We start from the raw sequence: 20835 nt of genomic DNA, 5'->3' as shown, positions 1-20835 counted from the left end.
AAAGGTGGCTGTCAGCTGGGAATCACTGGCAAAGGAGAGAATCTGAAGCACTGGTATGAGTGCCTGAAGAACAAGGACAAAAAGATTGAGCGTTGGCACACCTTGTTGAATGAGAACCATGTCTCTAGTGATTAACCACTAGCCTCCTAATCTGCATGAACTAAAATCTCTCCCCTTCAGTCCAGTTCCCTCTCCCCAAGAGACCTTCATCTTCATCGCGTTCAGGCTCCATTTCATTCTGCCCATATACTTATTCCCTGCCCCATACCTTAACAAAAGAAAAAGAGGCATTGCTCCCATGCCTTTCCCTTCCCAGATGTAATATTTTAGCCTATTTATTTCCTGTCTATTTCCCAACTGTTTCTCTGCCTGTGCTGAAATCTATGGCACACTTAAAAAGTCAAAAATGGCATACTTAAAAATACATTTAGGATTGAAATGCAAGATAGATAATTAAAAAGCATCTACACTTCTACACATTCTACACTAAAAAGTTAATCATCTTTGCATACAGTTGCATAAAAGGCCCGTGAATTAAGTTGAATGGTATACTGAACTTAGTACACTCCAAAGTAAAAGAAAGTTCATTTTTAAATTCACAGGCACGGGGCAAGAAGAATAGCAATATGTTGTGGTGTTTATCTATGTAGCCACTTAACAACCTCCATTAAATCTTAATTAAGTTCATTAGTGTGGCTGTGGCAGGGTATAATGTTTTATTTCCTGTGAAATGACATCACTATTTAGTCTAACACTTGTATGTGCATGCAAGGCCAGAGACATGATGAAACACACAAATGCACCTTGAAATATTTCAACTGTGCCCAATGTCACTGACATAATCTTGTGAGAAAAATGTTTACATATTGATACATTGCTCAGGTTAGGATAGAAATTAGATAAAGCTGGTCTGTATATGATTCACTATTCATATATGGATGGACTATATGAGCTAGATGAAACACATCTTTCATCAGTTGCTGTTAATTTGTGTCTTAAATTTATAGCACACCTAGTACAATATTAGGCTATCTTATTATGAATCTGTAAGTCTGTTTAGTCGTGACATTTGAGTTTGTGGGAAACGATTTAGCTCTTTGTCGCGAGAAACTGACCAGTGTGAACAGAGATATATGTTTTAGTTTTTTCTCTCATTTGCGGTAAGAGCTGGCAGCAAAAGGGACTTCTCTTCTTCTGCTAACTAAGCTCTGTACCTCTCTAAAGCACGTGGCTCGCTCGTCCTGACGGCCCTGAGGTTTTCTACTGCAGACATTTTTTATACTGAATGCATTACATTTCTTACTCTCAGCGCTCAGTCTGCTCCGCTTAAACAGGTAGAGAAGGTGAAGTAGTGTCTATATATGTCATAAGTATGTGCAGCTTTACTTGCATGCACTGTGCTCGTGACGTCCATGTGCCTGGAGCAACCCTGGCCCGCTTTAACCACATAGCCTGATCATATTTCGTCGTACGACGGTGTCGCAAGGCAAACATAGCCAGCCACTCTACAAGCTCACAACAGGGTCATCGATAGGTCATCAGACAAATGTGTCAGTGGCAAATTTAAGCTTTTATTTTTTATTTTGATCATGAGACCCAAATACTGAACGTCAATCTCCAGGTTTTCTTCAGAATATGTATGACACTGATTTGACACTATGGCACATTAGGAGTCCACCTAATGGAACTCATATGTGTGTACAAATGGAACCAAATTTACAAATGTTCCATCTGTACACATTCAGAGTTACAGACCTGTAATGGTTCATTTGAACCACCATCAAGCAACTCCGAAGGTCCCTCAACCCAGTTCGAGGACCACAGCACTAGTTTACATATAGGGCTAGCTCTGTTTCTTGTAACGATGTCCATGGCAAATATTTAACAAAAATGTCCAGCACAAGCCGGCGATGAACCCTGCTCACAACACATCGTGATGTGACACATTGTGGGCTTGTAGAGCTGCTGTTTTCGGAAGAAACAAATTATAATAATTGAAAATTGAGGGCGGGGTGTAAGCCAGTTACCCCAAAAGCAGGGCCTACCACACTCACAATCAATCGAAAGCGTGTGGGCTGTTCAGCAATCACAATGATCTGAGGAAAGCACACCTTACACAATGGAATGACCTCAATTTATACAGACATTGCAAGATAAAACCAATGTAAAATAAATAAATAAATAAAAGAAGTGGAAGAAAAGAAGGCAAAAATAAAAAAAGCTATGCATGAAATGTCTTGTGGTTCAAGATATATATAATACTGTACACTTTTAAGATAAATCTAATGCTATTATAATTTAATCAATGTTTACACTTCTTCCCCATAACATTCCTCTTGATATTTTCTATAAGAAAGGGCATAGTAAAACAGATGCATCTATGCTGCATGACTATCAGGATGCTTTAGTGGTGAAATCTGCACAAACCAGTCTTTAGGGTAAACTGCTGTAGCATTGTACACACGGTCGGTGAATGAAAGTGGATGAGATCAACAGGAGTGATTTATAACGCGAGACAACTGAGCACATTAACGAAAGCATCTTTACCATCCCTATCAAGCACATAATGTGGTTCTGAAACATTTTCATTTCATGAATATGTATTTGGTCGTGATTGACCAACTAGTTGATTTAGCATGGGGGCCTCCAGGAACCCCCTATGGGTCCCCGGTAGGGCTGTCACGATTACAAATTTAAGTTGACGATTAATTGTCACAGATAACTGCGATTGTGTTTTTTGCATTGAACATAATTGGAACATATGGATACAATATGGATACAATTTGTTTCTTCTTTAGGCTTCATAATCACAAATTGCACAGGGCAGATATGACAAATAACTTAAAAAAAGGAAATTGCTGACACATTTATAATAATTTAATTTTATACTTTCCAAATAATTCTAAAATAGCAGAAATAGCTGATCTATCTACAAGCTTATGACATGTCACGTAAGCTTATAGATCTGATATTTCTGCAAACTTTTGGAACAATATATGGATACTTCTCAACGAGGAAACGATTATGACGGTTATGCAAAAGGCGATTAGGCGATTATGTATAATAATTGTGACATGCCTAGTCCCTGTGGACGCCACTTTGAGAACCACTTGACATGATTTAGGTAGACATTGAAGAGATGAAGCTCACTCTTTGAGTATCCAGAGATGCATTGCTTTTCTTTCACCTACACTTATCTTGAACAGACACTCTGCCCCCCAGTGGTTGAAAATCAAATGAGTGCATAATCTGACATAATTGTTCACATTAGATCAGTGCTTCTCAAACTCTTTCATGTCAAGGACCCACAAAATAATATGTATTTGGCCCCAATCTGAAAATGTGTTTTGTTCCATGCCAGGGACCCCAAGACAAGATTTGTGTTCCAAAATGTCATTTTGTTTTTTCAAAATCTTTTGAAAATAGCACATCCACAAGCTCACAAACACGTCACATCATGTAATGGTATGCTGTGCAGCTTGTAGATTAGCTATTGTCAAATATCCAATGTATATAGGTTTAAAGTGCTTAAGCTGTTTTTGATGCTATATTAACTCATTTAGCTGGGGACCCCTTGGAACCCCCTGACCTCACTTTAGACCACTTCAGTCCATACTCTTCATTTGTTTTGTTTTCCTGCAGGCATATCCTCAAGCCGATCAACAAACAGCGCTATTCAATTTAATTCTGCCAATTCATTGGAATGTGTGCTGGTTTTTTTGTCCTCTGTATTTGTAAATAGATAGTGCATGCACTGGAAAGATGTATGTTTGCAAATAACTTTGCATGTAAAGATTTTACAGAGTTTACACAGATCAATAAACACCTGATCAAAAACGGATTCATTTCCTGTGTGGAAATTTACATAAACATAAGCAGTTTAAACTGTATAGTGTATGGGAATTATGACAAAATAATGTAAAAATAATAATATAAGAAAGAAGAAAACTGGTGTACTATGTATTACACAAGAGTTGCAGTTGCAGATAATTATATAACATGAACTATTTAAAAAAACACTTCTCATTAAGACAATTCTGAACAAATAGTTTTACACCAAACAATACTTTAGCGGTTAGCCTACTGCTGTATAAGAAAACACATGGGGGACCCTGGCAGTCCTGGCAGGAGGAGGGTTTGTGCTATAGTATATATAGCATATTTTATAATATATACAGTATATATATATATATATATATATATATATATATATATAGCAGAGTGACTCACAGCCTGATGGTCCTATTGTGCAGTGGTTCATATCAAGGCCCATGATTTATTCAGCATTTGAGCCAGGCACCCAGAACTAAAGATTATTTTCGTTATTGGATAAGAAGATAATAGGCAAACGTCGATCAAAATAACAATTATTCTACATTCTCTAATTGTTAACACTTCGTGTATAGGCACTGCAGATGTTGAACCCTGTAAGACCCGGATTAATTTCTACTTGCAAAAAAGAGATTTCAACCTTACTACTACTTTGTACTACTAGGACTACTATATATTCATCCATACTTCATCACTTATATCAAATTCCCAACTCTTTTTAGCTCTCAATGATGACGTAATAAAGATGTGGATTAAAGCAGGTGTTCCCAAACTTTTTTGGACCAGGTACCCCTTTTGAGGTAGATATTTACCCCAAAGTGGGGTCCCTGGACCCCACTTTGGGAACCACTGGATTAATGGACCCAATGCCAGGGTTTAATTGGTTTTCGATGGTGACGTAATGACGATATGTTTTAGTGTCGGGAGGATTAAAGGTAATGCCTCTATGTATACAATACATGTATGTAATCTGACACCACTGCCATATCAAGCACAAGTAGTCATTACGTCATACGCTGGCACGGCGCATACGCATCAAACATCGCCCTGGATGAAAACTATTACTTGCGCGCTCTGCTTGCGCAAGTAACAAGTGAAATTGCAAGCGACGAAACAAACTAAATCTGATTAGATGATTTTATTCCGATACTAAAAATATGTATTGTCTGTTTACCAAAGAGATGGAGAGATGACAGAGATCCTGTCACCAACATCTCATCAGCCATCTTCCCTACTGACTCTCTCTACGTGCCCAAGAGACAGTGGGTGCTGTAGCACTGTAGCAGGGATCTGATCAGGCCTTGGTCTGATCAGCCTTGGTCTGGTCGTGGTCGCCTGTCTGTTGCAAGACCCTAAAAACACCCAAAGATTCCAGGAAACAACACTGATGATGTATCCAAGTTTGTGCATCAGTAGATGTATTGTTAACTGAAACCTTCTGGGAGTGAGTACCAGTGACAACGAGGAACAGACTGGGTAGCGACCACGAAGAGCCATGGTGACATCTGGAGAGATTACGCCTGGAGGAGAGTGTCTGTTTCAAGAACCGAAACACCCAAAGATTCCAGGAAGCAACACTGATGATGTGTCCAAGTTTGTGCATCAGAAGACGCATTGTTAACTGGAAAAAAAAATGCTCAATGACTACAATAGGAATAGGTCAAAAAATGTATGAAAAGAAAACATGTAATTGACATCATTTAATTTATACTCCTGGTGTTTCTCAAGGTGATAGTCGGCTGTCATGTCATACTAATACTATAGGCTGCAGAATGAGGGTTTTAGGCACTGCAAATACACAGAAAACAAAGAGAAATTGTCAGACCAATATTAAAGTGTTCATTTGATTTTGTGTAAAAATAAACTCATACATACTCACACTGAATAAGGAGTAGGCTTTTTCACCATTTTCTGTTCTCATGGTCTGCATAAGCACAACATTTAAGCTATTATTGTATCAAATAACCTGACACTGTTCCAAACTTAGGCTGCGTAAAATATAATTTGCATACACTGTAAGTTCATAACGCAAGTTGTTCCAAAGTTTAAGGGCCCCTATGTAGGCTATTGCTATAGTCACTGACTGTAAAAGAATATAGTCAAACACTGACACTTCCCATGCCTTGTAAAGACACGTTTCTGGATTGACTCTATATATAAGGGGTAATTACTAATTATACATAACACCTTATTGACAAGGTGCCATCCCTAACATTAGAACAACCTGATGCTCAGCAGTGGGCCCCAGGCTAGACTTTGAGGTTATGGCTAAATGAATGGGATCTTCATTTCCAGTAAGAAGTATAGGCCTACAAGCAAAACAAAAATAGAATAGCTGCATCCAGATTTCATACAAAATCAAATTGCTCAGCACGCACGCACGCACGCACACACACACACACACACACACACACACACACACACACAGTCAGTCTCACACACACACACACACACACACACACACAGTCAGTCTCACACACACACACACACACACACACACACAGTCACACACACGCGATCGAACCGGCAGGTGGGTTCAACTGAACTTTTTGAGAGAGGTGAGCGTATATCACATTTCTCATTTTCTCAAGCCATCAATCAGCTGAGCTCGGTTCCTGGTAGCACGTGCCGATAAGAGTGCAACTGTAGGTATAAAAGCTCAAATGATTTAGCCCAGCTGATTTCATTTCAGCGATTTAATTCGACATTTCGGAATCAGGTTTCATGAGTTGTCCGCGCAATTTCAATTTGAGCGGACAACTCTCGTAGCCGATACTTGCATTAAAATGCACCGTAGAGCTGAGTTGGCGGTTGTTATCCTAGCCTTATTATTATTATTATTACTTAGTTTGTCGAATCCGCAGGATGTGCCTCACGACGTTTCACATCATCACTTCTGTCACAGAACGAGCTCCGCCGGCGACGGACTGACGCGACTCACGTTCCTGCGGGAGACGACAGGAGTCGGCCATCCTCATCCATTATTATACCAGAGCATGTGGTCAGAAGACATGCAACTTGTGAGCTGCTCGATCAGCGATGATCCAGCCGTTACGGAAAGTTACCTCACTCTGTGCGATCATGGAACAGACACTCATGGAACAGAAAATCGCTTCAACATCAGTCTGTTGCTGCTGGCCGCGGACTACAGTCCCAGTCCCTGCGCTTTGAACTCGTCCTCGGACGGGCTGAAATTTACCAAGCCAGGGGAAAGGAGCATTAATTGGGTTTATGATCCGCAACTAGTGGTCAAATCCCGGAGGAAGCGGTCATGGTTGTTTCCAGGGACGCTGTGGTGTGGCACTGGAAGCAGAGCCATTGGATACGAGCAGTTGGGTAAGGGTCATGGACGGTGGACTTGCCATAATGATCTCATTCTCATACCTTGTGCGTACTGTGCGTAAAAGCCAATTGGATGTGTTTACCTCGTTAGACTCGTTTATCTTTCTCTTGATAATAATAGCCTATTATTTTGTCTCACTAAAATTATGCATATAATTGCAGCGGCTATAGGCCTACACCAAAAGCTGTGGAATTCTGAGATATTCTATTGCGTAAAAGCCAAAAGGCTTAATAAGAGAAGAAAATATATTCAGAAAATGGAAAGTACGGTATTGACAGGGGCTGGAAAATATCTAATTTAGCCGGCTACCTATCTCAGAGTCACAGTAAAGCCATACCACTACCACTACCATAAAATGTTGTGAACAGATTATGAGCCAACTTCTTGTGCACACAGGGATGTTTGAGAGTGCAGACAAATGCTGCCGTGAGCATGACCACTGTAAGAGAACCATCCATGCCTTCAGAGTAAAGTATGGAGTCTTCAACCCCAACTTCTACACCGTCTCGCACTGTGACTGTGACCAGAGGTGAGTCTGTCCTCATGTAGATTACCATCACATGCATCAACATGGAAAATGTACTTCCTTTTTTTTTTAACTTAAGTACTTTTTAACTTAAGTACTAATATACCTAAAGTGCTCAAATTAGGCTACTCATTATTCAAAATGTCCCATTTCACAACTTCAAAATGTATTTAAAAAAATCTTTTGAAAATAGAAGATCTTGCATTGCATCGCAATGCATCGTGAGGTTGCTATTTTATATAGCAAGCCAAAATATATATAGGGCTGAAGTGGTTTAGTATGTTTTGTAATAATAATCAAAGTGTAACTAGTAGTAGTAGTTTTCATATAATTGTAGTGGAGTAAAAGTACAATATTTTCCTCTGAGATGGGGTAGTAGCAAGTATTGGAAATTGTAAATACTAAAGAAAGTAAAAAAATACCTCAAAATTGTACTTGTCTTAACTATATATAGCCTACAGTATGTAGTTATAATACTTTACCCCAGTGGATGTCAGATTCTCAACCCCTCAGGCAACCCTTTCCACCTTCTGCAAGCAATAACTGAGACTAAAGTAAGACTTGTCTGAACAATGTGAGAGTTCTAGGTTTGGTTATGGCATTTAATATAATCCACATCTGTCTATACGAAATAGGAGAGTCAGGTCAGATGGTTCTGGCATTGTGCCAAGACATGGATTTAGCAAGGATGTGATAATAGCCTACTTTTACTACATGCAGGAACAGAACACGCAGGACATTGTCTGAATTAAACAACGTAAAGGACCACTTCACCACTTTTCAACCTATCTTCATATAATGGGTCCTCACTAATAATCATGAAAAAATGGCGCAATTCTTTCTACTCGGTCTGTGTCTCATAGGAGGGCTGTGCGCAGTTCAGAAACCGTCCTCCAGTGACATCATCGATGGGGAATACAAGCTAATAGAAACAGCAGGCTTTCTAGTCATGAAAAGTTGCAATGTGAAAATGGAAGCCATCGTTCTCACGATAATGAAAATCTAAACATTTTTGTAAAAAAAATCTTGTTTCCTGCCTAATGATGATGTCACTGGAGGACGGTTTCTAAACTGCCCACAGCCCTCCTATGAGACACAGACTAGAGTAGAAAAAAAACGTGCCATTTATCATGATTATTAGTGAGGACCTATTATATGAAGATAGGTTGAAAAGTGGTGAAGTGGTCCTTTAACAAAGGTGCAGACAATCAGAAATCAGCAGAGAGTGATCAACATTTGCTACTCTATGCCGAATTGAAGTGGACTCGGTCCCAGACTTTTCTTTCTCCCTGGAAATAAAAACGTCTGGGTTTCCGAGGCTAAACAACTTTTGACTTAAACTAACAGTGAACTATGTGTTCAGCCCTAGACATGAACTTTTGATATCAAGAGTGAACATGCCATAGTCTGGTTAACCACTGTCCCTGAAATGTGATGTCAAGGGCTATACATGTCATGCATCTTTTTCAATTGGCAGGTAAAAGGAATGCTGTCTCTTTCAACATCTCTTAAATGTGACGGAAAGGACCATGCTTCACTAATTCATTACTAAGTCATTTTCTAATCACAGTTTCAGCCATGTATTGTACATGAATAATAGAACCAGCATGTTTCTGCTAATGGCTTTATTTTTCGATTTGTATAATAATACATTTTCTCCATAGTCATTAAAATGTTACCAAATCTACTTGAATAATTGAATCAATATTGGCTAAACATCACTGTGCCCTTAAGCAGACATGGATGTTTTAATTTTGTGTTAAAGAAAAATCTATATTTTGTCCAGGGACTATTTCCACCTCAACTTTTCTATTCAGTCTGCATGTTACAATAAAATGAAAGAACACAACCGAGGATAATAGGCTAGCATAGTGACATAGAGTGTGTTGGATTACCTACAGTACTATCTCATGCAAGTTTCAAGTCTCTGCAAGTAGATTTTCATACTGAAATTAAATTGCGGATTGCTTTGGAATTGTCGGCAGTATTTAAATTATACGATCGATAAGCTAAACATGCTAGAGCACTGGTAGTGCTATGTTCCTTTAATTTTTTTCTAAACATGGATCAGGTACTGTATGCATGACATGGAGAAGCTTCTACTTTCCCTACGATACATTGTCCTGTGAACTCTGTTGTATGATATCACTGTCAGTGAATAACTTGGTTCTTCTCAATCTTCTTCTGTGTATTTCTAGGTTTCGGCAGTGCCTCCACAGTGTAAATGACTACATCTCCAGCATGGTGGGTTACAGCTTCTTCAACATCCTCAGGGTGCCCTGCTTTCACGTCGTACGGCAGAGACGATGCACTGAGACGTACTGGTGGGGAATGTAAGGAAAAATTGTTACTTACAGTACTTATGCTTTTTAATAGGTACTACTGAGGAATCCTTAGAATGGTTGGCTCGATGATATCCTGCAGTCTGTTGTCTTGTAATGACATGTCTGACACTCTGCCAGCTCCACCACAATGCCCAAGGCCGTGCAGCCACGCCCCTGCTCTGTTTCCACCTGCATCAATGTCTATCCGTTTGTTATCTTTCTCTTATCAAAGGTTAATGATTAATACGTTGCCAGATATTCTGCTATTATACTAACAAAGCCATAAGCAGTCATCAGAATCTGAATTGTGATTTATTGACCAAACATGCTTTTACATTATGTAAGAAATCTGACTTCCGGTTCACAGTAACTCACTAACTTGTCATTCAACAATGAGCATACACTAGCTGCAATAACAAACAACAGTAAACAGTGCATGCTATCATATAAGATGCTTTTGTGCATATGCATTGATATACTGTATACATCTTTTATCCGGAGACAGTATATTTCATTGTTCAAGGTCGCTTGTTAGATACAGAGAGCAACAGTTTAACGCATGTGAAACACCAAAGGTCCATAAAGGAAAGTTGATCGTCGACTATCTATTTACTAAATATTTTGCCAGTTTTGGCCCACGGGCCACCTGCTGCCTATAGCATTGCACTATGGTATTACTATTAGAGTGTTTAGGAAAAACTCTTTTCCTACCTTTTCCATTGCACTATAGTTAGTATATGTTTTCCTCCCTCTGAGTCTTTTTTATTTTCTATGCTATAATTATCTTGGAAGTAAAATGCTAATTGCAGTGCATGAAATGACAGTATATAACTAAAAATGGAGATACCAAGTTTACCTGAAGTCTGAATTTGATAAATATGTGTGGAACGTAGTCAATATTTGCAAAGTGAATATATATATATATTTTAAATAGAGCAGTTCATGAAAGAGCTTCTGTCTTGGCAGGTTTGATTTCTAACTTGTTTATTTACACGGTATAGGTGCAAGGTAGCCGGAAAGGCCCCATATGCTGTTTTCCAAAAGCCCATGCCTTATAACACCAGCGTTGTAAGCAAATATGATGTCACTGGGGCCGGCCACAAGTCAATAAGACCCAAGGCGCGTGATGGAATGGAGAGGCCCCGGACTTCTCAAAACAGAAACCCACCCAAAGGTGAACACCGAAAGGTATCCGTTTCCTCTGACAGATGCACCCCTATGGTTCCATCCAGAGCTGATTCTTTACAGTGGAAAAAGAGGAAGGGGAAAGGATGCAAGAGAAGTAGCAAAGCCTCTGCAACCGCAACCTCTGCTCCTTCAACTCAGACACCGGCATCCCTGTTACACACAACTGCCATGTTGACATCACAACCAAAGACAGCAGTCACAGCTGCCGCGTCCGAATTCAACACGACTGTATCAAATGGAAATAAATCAGGTAAAAACAAGGGGTCCAGGATGAAGCACAAAGGCCAAGCTTCGTCACAAGCAACCATAGAGCCACGTCAGAAAGCAGCCACACCACAAAGCATCTCACCCATGTCACAAATAACTTTCACCACAGCGACCACAATAACCACCGCTGGAAACAAACGGCAACGCTGTGGACCCAAGCTGCCTGTGAGGGGTGACACGTTCCAGTCCCGGCGTAAGCCTTGTGCGGACCACAAAACAACATCTCGCACATCAACAGCAAAAGTGTCACCCACAGAAAAGACTTCAGCAATCTTCTGGAATTCCACTACTACTAGTAGTAGTACTACTACTATTACTACTGCTATTACAACTACTACTACTACTACTATTACAAAACCCATCAAATTCAAATTAAGGCCTGGACCTTTAACACAAACAACAACAATGCCAGTTGCTCAGCATGGAAACTTCCGAAAGCAGACAAATACCTACCCACTACGGAACGGGACAAACCAGGAGATGGCTGCGATGATAACAGGTAGTATCAAATTCCTGAGATCTTTGTCTATGGAGGGAGAGTCTAACCAGTGCATTACATAACAGTGACACTACAAGAGAACAACTGCTGTTGCTGTAAAGTGACCTACTGTAATTCACTGTAATAACCCTACATTTACTTATAATATTACTTGCACTGTTTGTGAGAAGTACCAATATAGCATCAGTTGTACTCACATGATCAGTTATATTCCTCAAAGAGAGACCAAAACATTCAGTTACAATAGTTTTTAATTATTTAATTATTTATAGTTTATTTAACCAAGGTACAAGCACATTGAGATTTAGCTGGTACCTGGCCAAGCAGGCAGCATACTGTACATAGGTTTACATATAAAAACATTAAAACAAACAAAGAAAGACAAGAAAGCACAAATAAAATACAAACAAATGCATTAAAACAATTACCATCAATTTAAAAACATGTCCAATGTGTTAATTAAATGTATTAATTCCAGCCTGGAGTAGTGGACTGGGCAGTAGGCTACAATGTAGACTGGTATATATATCTCATATACCGGTATGTACTATATATAGCCGATATATATTCCAATGATGGAATCTAACTTCAAAACGTATTGTTGATTGATTGATTCCTAGAGCATTCTCTAGCATATAAGATAGAATAGAATAGTCCCCACTCCTTTGGGTGTTTTTTTGTCACTATATAATGTATATTTTCCATTTGCACACTTATATGTGAAATTTGTCTTCTGCATTTACCCATTCTATGCAGGCTAACAACCAGGACCTAACAACTAGGAGTAGTGAGTGGTGCTCTGGGAGCAATTAGGGGTTAAAAAGAGCGTTGCTCAGACACATTGCTGGCCTGGAATTGAATCCAGGGGCTCTGGCTCCCCAGGCAGGCCACTCAGCTAGCTTCAGTTCTCACAGTGCATGGGAACATGATATGAGAAATAATTTTATGATCCCAGATTGTATTGTCCACGTTTGTGAGTGATGAACCTATGTAAGTTGGTAGATGCCCCAGCCAAGATAGCTTTGTATATACAAACGAAATGGCCAGAGATGACTGACTTACAATTCATACACATGTGTGAGGAATGATTGTGTTTGTTACAAATCGTAAAGCAGCATGATATAATGCGTCTAATGTACAAAGATCGGATTCTGTTGCATTCATGTATAAAATATCAACATAATCCAAAGAGTAGTAACCACTAGCTACCACTAGCAAAAAAGTGCTTTTGATTGAAAGCTGAAACAGGCCTTTCTAAATGAAGTTTAAGTTTGTTGTTTTTGTTTTGCTTTGTTGAATATAGAGTTCAAAGGAATAAAGAGTTCACCAAGAAGATTCATCAGGTTCATCAGAACCTAGATAGTTCGGCTAATAGAAGAATTGGTTAATGTATCAGATAATCAATGTTTTATTTTATACATTTATTTATTTGCAGATAATCTGACAATTTGTGGAACACTTAAACATTTGGATGATTGTAAACACAGAATCCAACCTTTGGAAAAGAAGTATAATCTACAGAACATGGAGTCAAAGATTGTCTATCACTGTGATTGCACCAGCCGGTGAGGAAGTAGCACAAATGTATGCCACATTTATGAACCTGTACAGGTTACCCAAACTCATATATCGTCTCTGTCGGGTGGAAAGCTGTTTCAAGATTCAAATTAAAAAATACCAAAAGTAGCAGATCGACAAGCTCAAAAGAAACACATCGTCACATTGTTTTGAGATTTTTCTATGTTTGCAACAACACAAATCAAAATAAAATGTTAAAATATGGAAATAAGAGGTTCTGCCTGACAGCAACGATAGGCCTATAGTAATATGGATTGAAAAGGTCACTATAAAGGTGTGACCTCCTTGGCAGCTGCATTGAACTACTGTCTCCATTCTCTCTTTCGCACGCACGCACGCACGCACGCACGCACGCACGCACGCACGCACACACACACACACACACACACACACACACACACACACACACACACACACAGTTATTTATCTTATATAGTTGTTCATCTATTTCGTCATGACTGAGTGAAATGCTCTTTGTATTTCTTATAGGTTAGCTGGTCAGATCGAAAACTTCAGGATGCCGAATATTCTTCGGTCTCTCCTGGTGGGCTTTGTCTCTGAAAACTGTTTAAACCTGCCAAATGGGAATAACTGCTTCAACAGAAAAAGGTTTTAAGCTATGACACACATTTTTGTGTCTTTCCCTTTTCTTATTTTCTGACCAGTTGTAATGAAAGGGTCTTTCCATTGATATTTCTATTCATTTCTTTCTACAGTAGCTGTGCTTCTGGTTTCTCTAAAGCCTCCAGCCTCTTTCAAGCACTCAAGAAGATAGAAGAAAGAAGCACAGCTGGAGATCAGAAATTGGACAGAGATGTGAAAAGAGCGATCCCTGTTCGTTTTTATAAGCGCTGTCGAAAGATTCTTCGTCCGAGGAAGAAAGGAGCTTAGCATATCATTTGAATGAATTGCTCACATGTTATGCTAATTGCATTAAATGCTTTTGTATCTGTGAAATGGCAGATTATTAGATCTGTATTGTATTGAAAATCAACCCTCACCTTTCACATACCTTTTTTTAAATAAGGGCTTTGATGTGATGCATATTTAATATATTTATATGTGTTGTTATTTTTTATTAATTTATGAATTAGAATCTCAATAAAACAAGTCATTTTTCCATCTCAAGTGCATTTCTGACATTGCTCACAGGGGGGCGCCCTAGGATATGCAATGTAAAGCCAGTTATTGATTTTTCTAAATTATTCTTCCTTTCTCCAAAGTAGACTAACCTATAATTTGCTACAAACCCTCAATAAAATATTAGTCATATCCACTGGTTTATTATCCAGCTTTGAATCAGGAAAAATAAAAAGATGGTCGTTATTTTCTCCAAGCACTGGAAATGCCCCCCCCAATCCCATAAAGGTATTTTAATCTCTAATTATTATTTACATATAAATAGTCAGTGTTGTAAAGTAACTAAGTATTCTGTACTGTACTTAAGTACAGTTTTGAGGTAGTCCTATTGTACTTTTTGTATTTCCAAATATGCATACTTTTACTTCTACTTCTACTTCACACTAGGAAGGATACAAATATACTTGTACTTTTACTCCACTACACTTATATTTGAAAACTTCAGTTACTTTCACTTAGATTATTATTACAAAACACACATTAACCACTTCAGCCCTATACATTTTGGCCATTTGAAAATAGCCGATCTATATTGTGAGCTAAGCTTGAAGATCTGCTATTTCCAAATTATTTTTTATACATTTGAAATCTTGTGAAATGGGACATTCTGCATAATGAGTACTTCCACTTTTGCTATCAACACTTTACTTTAGTTTGTTTAACTCAAATACATTTCTAATTATGGAATTGTACTTGTAACAGGGTCATTCTACACTGCAGTATTGCTACTTTTTATTACAAGTAAAACATTTTGAGTACTTTTTTCCATCACTAGAATGACCAGATATAATCACTTGTATTGATTTTTGACCGACAGGTCATTTCCTTAGAGTAGGTCATTTCTGCTCGCCTCGCAGTGCATTCTGGGACCACCAGTCATTTGGCCTTGGAAACATGGCGTCGCACACTGACTGACTGGGAGGTTCTCATGTATATCTTTTAGCCAACCATTAATTCCATGGTTGGACTGATAACGGGCAGCTGTCCACTTTTCATTCTTCATGTGAATGGGTTTTGTGGCCATCCTGTCTTCATCAGGGGGAAATGAGTCGTTCTTAAACGGTGCGTTCTTTAAATAACGGATTTATTAAAATGTAGAGTGTGTGTCACGCCCACTCTGGGTCCGTAGAACGTTAGCGCTAGCCTTTAGAATAAAGGTTCCAAGGAGGAGACAGTGACGTCACAAACAATCGGAAGTGTGTGAACATTTTTATTAATTTCACGAGGCCCTTTTTGCTTGACAAAAACTATATTCAATAATTATTCTTAGGGTCGCAGAAAAACGACGAAATACACAAGCTCACGTATGGAAGTCAGTCACCGCACATATGGTGCGATGATGTGAGTGCTTTGTGAGCTTGTAGATCTGCCATTTAAGATTTATATTAAATGGTTCATTAATTTCATCAGGCAACACTTTGTTGCTATTTTTTTTTATTAAATCTTTTTTTTGGTAGATTTACTTCTTATGTCTTCTTTGTCTTTATTTATTTTTGACAGATTTAGAACACCAGTTGGAAGTGAAAGTATTTCCGCTAGTGACGTCAGTGTCTAACCTTGGTATCTTTCTTTATTCTAGGCGTTAGCTAACCGTAGCGTTAGCAACATACACACACACGCGCGCGCACACACACGCATACACACACACACACACACACACACACACACACACACACACACACAGTCACATACACCATCACTTTAAGTGGACGGGGCGACCGATAGATATGTTATTGTAGCTAGCCCAGCACAGCACAGGCTAGCTAGCTTGTTGGGCGTTATTCCTGTCGTTATTTCCAGATTTTACTTTCTATTTTATTATTATTATTTTTCATTTATTTTAATGTACAACCCCTTTAGCATCATCTTCTTCGTCGGCGGAGGAGAGAGCAGTGATGGGCTCCGGCGGCGGGGCCGTGGATTCGTCCCAGTGGCTCTCCGTCAAGGAGGAGACGATCTTCCTCCACGACGGGCTAATTCGGGTCACAGATCTGGCCGAGCTGCCCAGTGAAATAGGAGTGTCAGAGCAGCAAGACACCGAGCAGGAGGTGGGTGTTACAAGTTGACAACAACACATCACACTGCACTACACTACACTGCACTGTCCTGGTGGTACCCCCCCCACACACACACACACACACACACACACACACACACACACACACACACACTGACACTATATGATTGATGATGACAATATGATGGATGTTTTCAAGTTTTTTTGTCACTTCAACATGCAGCGACAGACAGACAGACAGACAGACAGACAGACAGACAGACAGACAGACAGTGATAAGGATATAGCGAGTATTGATGCATTGCCAACCCTGCCTACAGTACCATTACAACTGTCACTCTAGCAACTGTTGTTCTGTATTCATTTCCTGTCATGGGTGTCAAAATAAAGGGTGGTCATCATCATTGCTGGAACATAAACACGTGAAAGTGGGTTAAATTACGTATACTGAAAGTATGGATCACAAAAGTACGGAATAGATTATTCATTTTTTTACGTAGCTAAAGGCAATATTTTTGTATATAGCCTATCAATATCTTTTGCAGATTGGTGTGTATAACTAAGCTTTATTGAATGCAAACATACCGTACCATGTACTTTTTAGCACCCCCCGCCCCCCCTCAGGTATCAATCTATTGGATGATCCATAATTATGTAAAATGTATAGCATTAGCATATCAAAATCTTTAAATAAGTGTAGGTAGTACTGTAGCAGTCTGGCTGGGCCAGGGCTTTGACAGCTAGCTGACCGAATCAGCCTTTGGCAAAAAGAAATTGCCTGCCGGCAGTGTTGTGTGATATTAGTCTGGCTTATTAGCCAGGCTGCATGACAGCTGCTCCAATGAAAAGAATGTATGAAACTTAAGTCGTTACTTGTTACATGATGTGTAGCGTTGATCCTCCTAGCACCTGACCATACCATACCAATCAATGGCCTTTAGCCTGGTATCAATCTCTGGTGGTCATATATACAATGTCTGGTTGGCTGCCTAACACAAGAATGAATATCTGGTGTATCACGCCTTCTTTACACATAATCTAATGTCACCTTTGTCCTTTATAATTCATTCCACAGGCCTTGTAGTGTCATAATGTTCTATACTAGTGCTGCACTATTCTTGCTCAAATATGATTTATTTTCCATGAAAATATTTATTGTCCGTAGTCTAGTGGCTGAACATTTGTTACATTATATTACTATGTTCAAAACGTGACACCTAGAGCCAACTAGTACTACTGTGTCTGTGGCTTTAAACAGACAACATCAAAGTGCTTGAATCTCTTGAACAAAAACACAAGAGTATCTAAAATGAATTGGACATAGCCAACTAGTGCTGCACGATTCTTGCTCAAATTTAGAAATCTGAATCTAGATCGATAGATTTTTTGATAACTGTGCAGCAATATTATGTACCGTCCTTTACATGAAGAAAGCTGATGGACATGGACACAGCAACAGTCTTATGAATACCTGTCAGCATTGCTGCCTTGGCTTAAGTTGGCTAGCCTGTGTGTAAGCACAGAGGCTTCTCCTATTTGGAGTCACACAACTGTTAGCTATTTGGAGAATGTCTGAGGACCTCTCGCCACCTCTTTAGTTTAGAGCTTCTTATCGACTACCATCTTGTTTTCTGTTTCATGCTACACATTGTTAGGATAAATGCACGCACGCACACATGCACGCACACATGCACGCACGTACACTTACGATTGTACAATTATGGCACAGAGGCCATCCACTCTGTTGCTGTCAAGTTAATCCCAACATCAGAAGATATGGAAGAGGTTAAAAAGGATGGGATAATAAATATTGTGATCGTAATTTTGCTGAGGAGTTTATGTGCATGAATGTAAAACTCAATTGAGCATGATCTGATTCAAATGAGAATTGCAAATGCCATATGCATATGCATATCCTAATCCTACAGAGAACATGATTTTGCCTGCAGTCCGTAATGTGCTTTTCAACAACATGAAAACAAAAACATAACCCTAATCCTAACCCACATATTTTGCAATAGTACGTGTTTGGGGTACGTGTGTGTGTGTGTGTGTGTGTGTGTGTGTGTGTGTGTCTATAATTTGACATGCCCAGAGTAGAGACGCTAGGGTTCACGTGGTTAAAATATACCAAGGGATCTATCTATACTATGTCAACTAATGTTGCAACAATATGTTACTATTTGTGGGCATAACTGTTTTACTCTATAGAGCGTCGCAGTCTATGGCAAGTCCACACAGCACTATGCTGGGAAAATAGACATGGCATGACATCTGGTTCCACACCTTGTTGTGAAGGATGTTCCTCGTGTTCACTGGATGTGTTGACCATGAGGGACAGTTCGGAAGCATGATGTGCATTTTCTACTAATAATGCATGGTGTTATAGAACCATGTAGAACTATTTATTCTCTTGGGGAATGGAGATTGTTCAGAAAGAGAACATACCATACCACTTTCATCTATTATAATTAACATATATTTTTAAACTCTTTCTTTTGCTTTTATGCCTTTATCGATAGGACAGTAGACTGACAGAAAATGGGAAGTGACACACAGCAAAGGTCGTCGGGATCGGGACTCGAACCCGCAACATGCTGCCACGCTGACATTGCAGCCTAGGGTGCCCGGACCACCACGCTAGCGGCCCGGGCCTTTTAAATATTTCAATTTGCACATCTAGACCCAAATATATGATTTGTGCAAATAAACATTTGCCCCAATGCAAAGCTCAGCAGCAGTGTGAGGTATGAGTGAGCGCATGCATAGCCTTTGAACTTTGACCTAAAGTTATACAGTTCCATAGCACACTGTACCATGGAGTTGCTGAAGAAGCACACAAGGTACAGCAGAGTGCTATTCTCTGTTATGTTTAAACTTTATGTCACCCCTTAGCTGCACTAAGGTTGTCAGCAAGCGAGAGGTTACAGATTACATATTCTAATTCATCGTACAGTCCTAATTCATAACTCATTACACCATTTTAATAGCAATACGGAGATGTTTTGAAATCGTGAGACCTGGAAGCAGTGCCATGCAATGGATGTTTAAATGAACTGAAGGATATGTAGAGAAAAGTTTTGAAACATTTGCTACTACTCTGGTATAACTGTCACCACTCACTTACCTTCAGTATCAGGCTGACCTCTGTTGAGCTATGTTCAGATTGGTAGCCCAAATGCAATTTGTGGCCTATCCAGATCGGAATCAGATTTCTTTTTCTTTTTTTTCTGAACCATCCACCAACCAAACCACATGGGAACTGTTTTTTTTTGGCAAATCAACATCAACATTCCTAGGTGGTTTGAAATGCGATTCAAATCTGATTTATAAAGATGCGTTTCAGTCTGGACACTCCAGATGCTTGACGAAAATAGCCGAATTACAAGCTCACCATGTGTTGCTTAGCAATGTCATTTCCACAGCAACCAATACAGTTAGGTGGACGCAGAGCGTCAATGAGGGAGCAGAAAACGGCGCCGGTCACGTGGTTCGTGTAACTCGAAATAGTGACAAACGCTCATAGACTGTCCTGAAGCGGAGGTTTACGGAATGCACTGTACTACAGTGCATTCCGTAAACCTCCAGTTCAGGACTTTGACACTATTTGCCGAAAAAAGTCTATGTATGTGGACTGGCCCGATGAAGTGAACGGATGTGACAGTGTCTGAAAACAAATCTGATCTGATCACTCATTGACATCACAACTGTGGACAGTTGGGGCTAAATGTTGCGCTACCCCATACCCCTTATCCGTAAACGTATTTGCAATTATTTACTATTTTGAAAAACCTTTTAAAATAGTTCAAATCACCAATCTACAAGTTCACAACGTGTCGATGATTTTCTTTTTTTCAAAATTGTAAAAGAAAAAGTCAAATAAGTTAAGGGATATGGGGTAAGGGCTACTAAGGGGTGGCGCAAGATAGGGCCCTTGGTCTTAAAGATCTTGTTAGAGAAACAAATAAGATTAGGCTGCAGTCTGAACAAAGGCAAGGCTAGCCGTAGATACTGTATTTTACAGTTGTGTGGTTCATGGTTATGGTGACGTTTATGAATAGTGTGTCTTTAGATGAATACACTTGCATACTTGTTTTTATATTTGGAAATTGGAATGTGAGA

At 39.4% G+C, this 20835-nt stretch overlaps 3 protein-coding genes across 8 annotated transcripts in view; all 3 read left to right on the top strand.

Moving 5' to 3' along the window:
* LOC308316988 (rabphilin-3A-like) overlaps positions 1–3719 on the top strand; it is a 37900-nt gene extending 34181 nt beyond the window's left edge. Inside the window, exon 18 of the mRNA XM_080765778.1 lies at positions 5–3719. Coding sequence (XP_080621904.1) covers positions 5–135 — 131 coding nt within the window. The 3' untranslated portion in view covers positions 136–3719. The remainder of the gene's footprint in view (positions 1–4) is intronic.
* Positions 3720–6487: 2768 nt separating this feature from the next.
* Positions 6488–14589, top strand: LOC308316678 (uncharacterized protein). 5 transcript variants are annotated; one of them, XM_080765384.1, is made up of 7 exons: positions 6488–7167; positions 7571–7703; positions 9899–10033; positions 11026–11978; positions 13414–13543; positions 14046–14165; positions 14276–14589. In XM_080765384.1, the coding sequence occupies exons 1-7, from the start codon at positions 6618–6620 to the stop codon at positions 14445–14447; spliced, it is 2193 nt and encodes a 730-aa protein (XP_080621510.1). In that variant the 5' UTR covers positions 6488–6617; the 3' UTR covers positions 14448–14589. The 5 variants fall into 5 exon arrangements, with proteins under 5 accessions (XP_080621510.1, XP_080621509.1, XP_080621512.1 ...); XM_080765383.1 differs by having other exon boundaries at positions 14273–14589; XM_080765386.1 differs by having other exon boundaries at positions 14051–14165; positions 14276–14409.
* Positions 14590–15627: 1038 nt separating this feature from the next.
* The window catches only part of hectd4 (HECT domain E3 ubiquitin protein ligase 4), an 84682-nt gene continuing 79474 nt past the window's right edge, over positions 15628–20835 (top strand). For both annotated transcript variants that reach the window (XM_080766945.1, XM_080766944.1), the window contains exons 1-2: positions 15628–15758; positions 16557–16744. In XM_080766945.1, coding sequence (XP_080623071.1) covers positions 15704–15758; positions 16557–16744 — 243 coding nt within the window. In that variant the 5' untranslated portion in view covers positions 15628–15703. The remainder of the gene's footprint in view (positions 15759–16556; positions 16745–20835) is intronic.

The sequence above is a fragment of the Protomyctophum bolini genome (genome assembly GCF_963924005.1).
Source record: "Protomyctophum bolini genome assembly, chromosome: 6".
In the NCBI taxonomy this organism is placed as follows: domain Eukaryota; kingdom Metazoa; phylum Chordata; class Actinopteri; order Myctophiformes; family Myctophidae; genus Protomyctophum; species Protomyctophum bolini.
This window is presented reverse-complemented; position numbering and strand designations above follow the sequence as displayed.

What these genes read in the sequence shown, in the direction of transcription:
- LOC308316678 (XM_080765383.1), top strand. Translation starts at nt 6,618, where the DNA reads ATGCACCGTAGAGCTGAGTTGGCGGTTGTTATCCTAGCCTTATTATTA. An exon ending in CACTGTGACTGTGACCAGAG is followed by an intron (nt 7,704 to 9,898) that starts GTGAGTCTGTCC and finishes GTGTATTTCTAG; the next exon opens with GTTTCGGCAGTGCCTCCACA. An exon ending in GAGACGTACTGGTGGGGAAT is followed by an intron (nt 10,034 to 11,025) that starts GTAAGGAAAAAT and finishes TACACGGTATAG; the next exon opens with GTGCAAGGTAGCCGGAAAGG.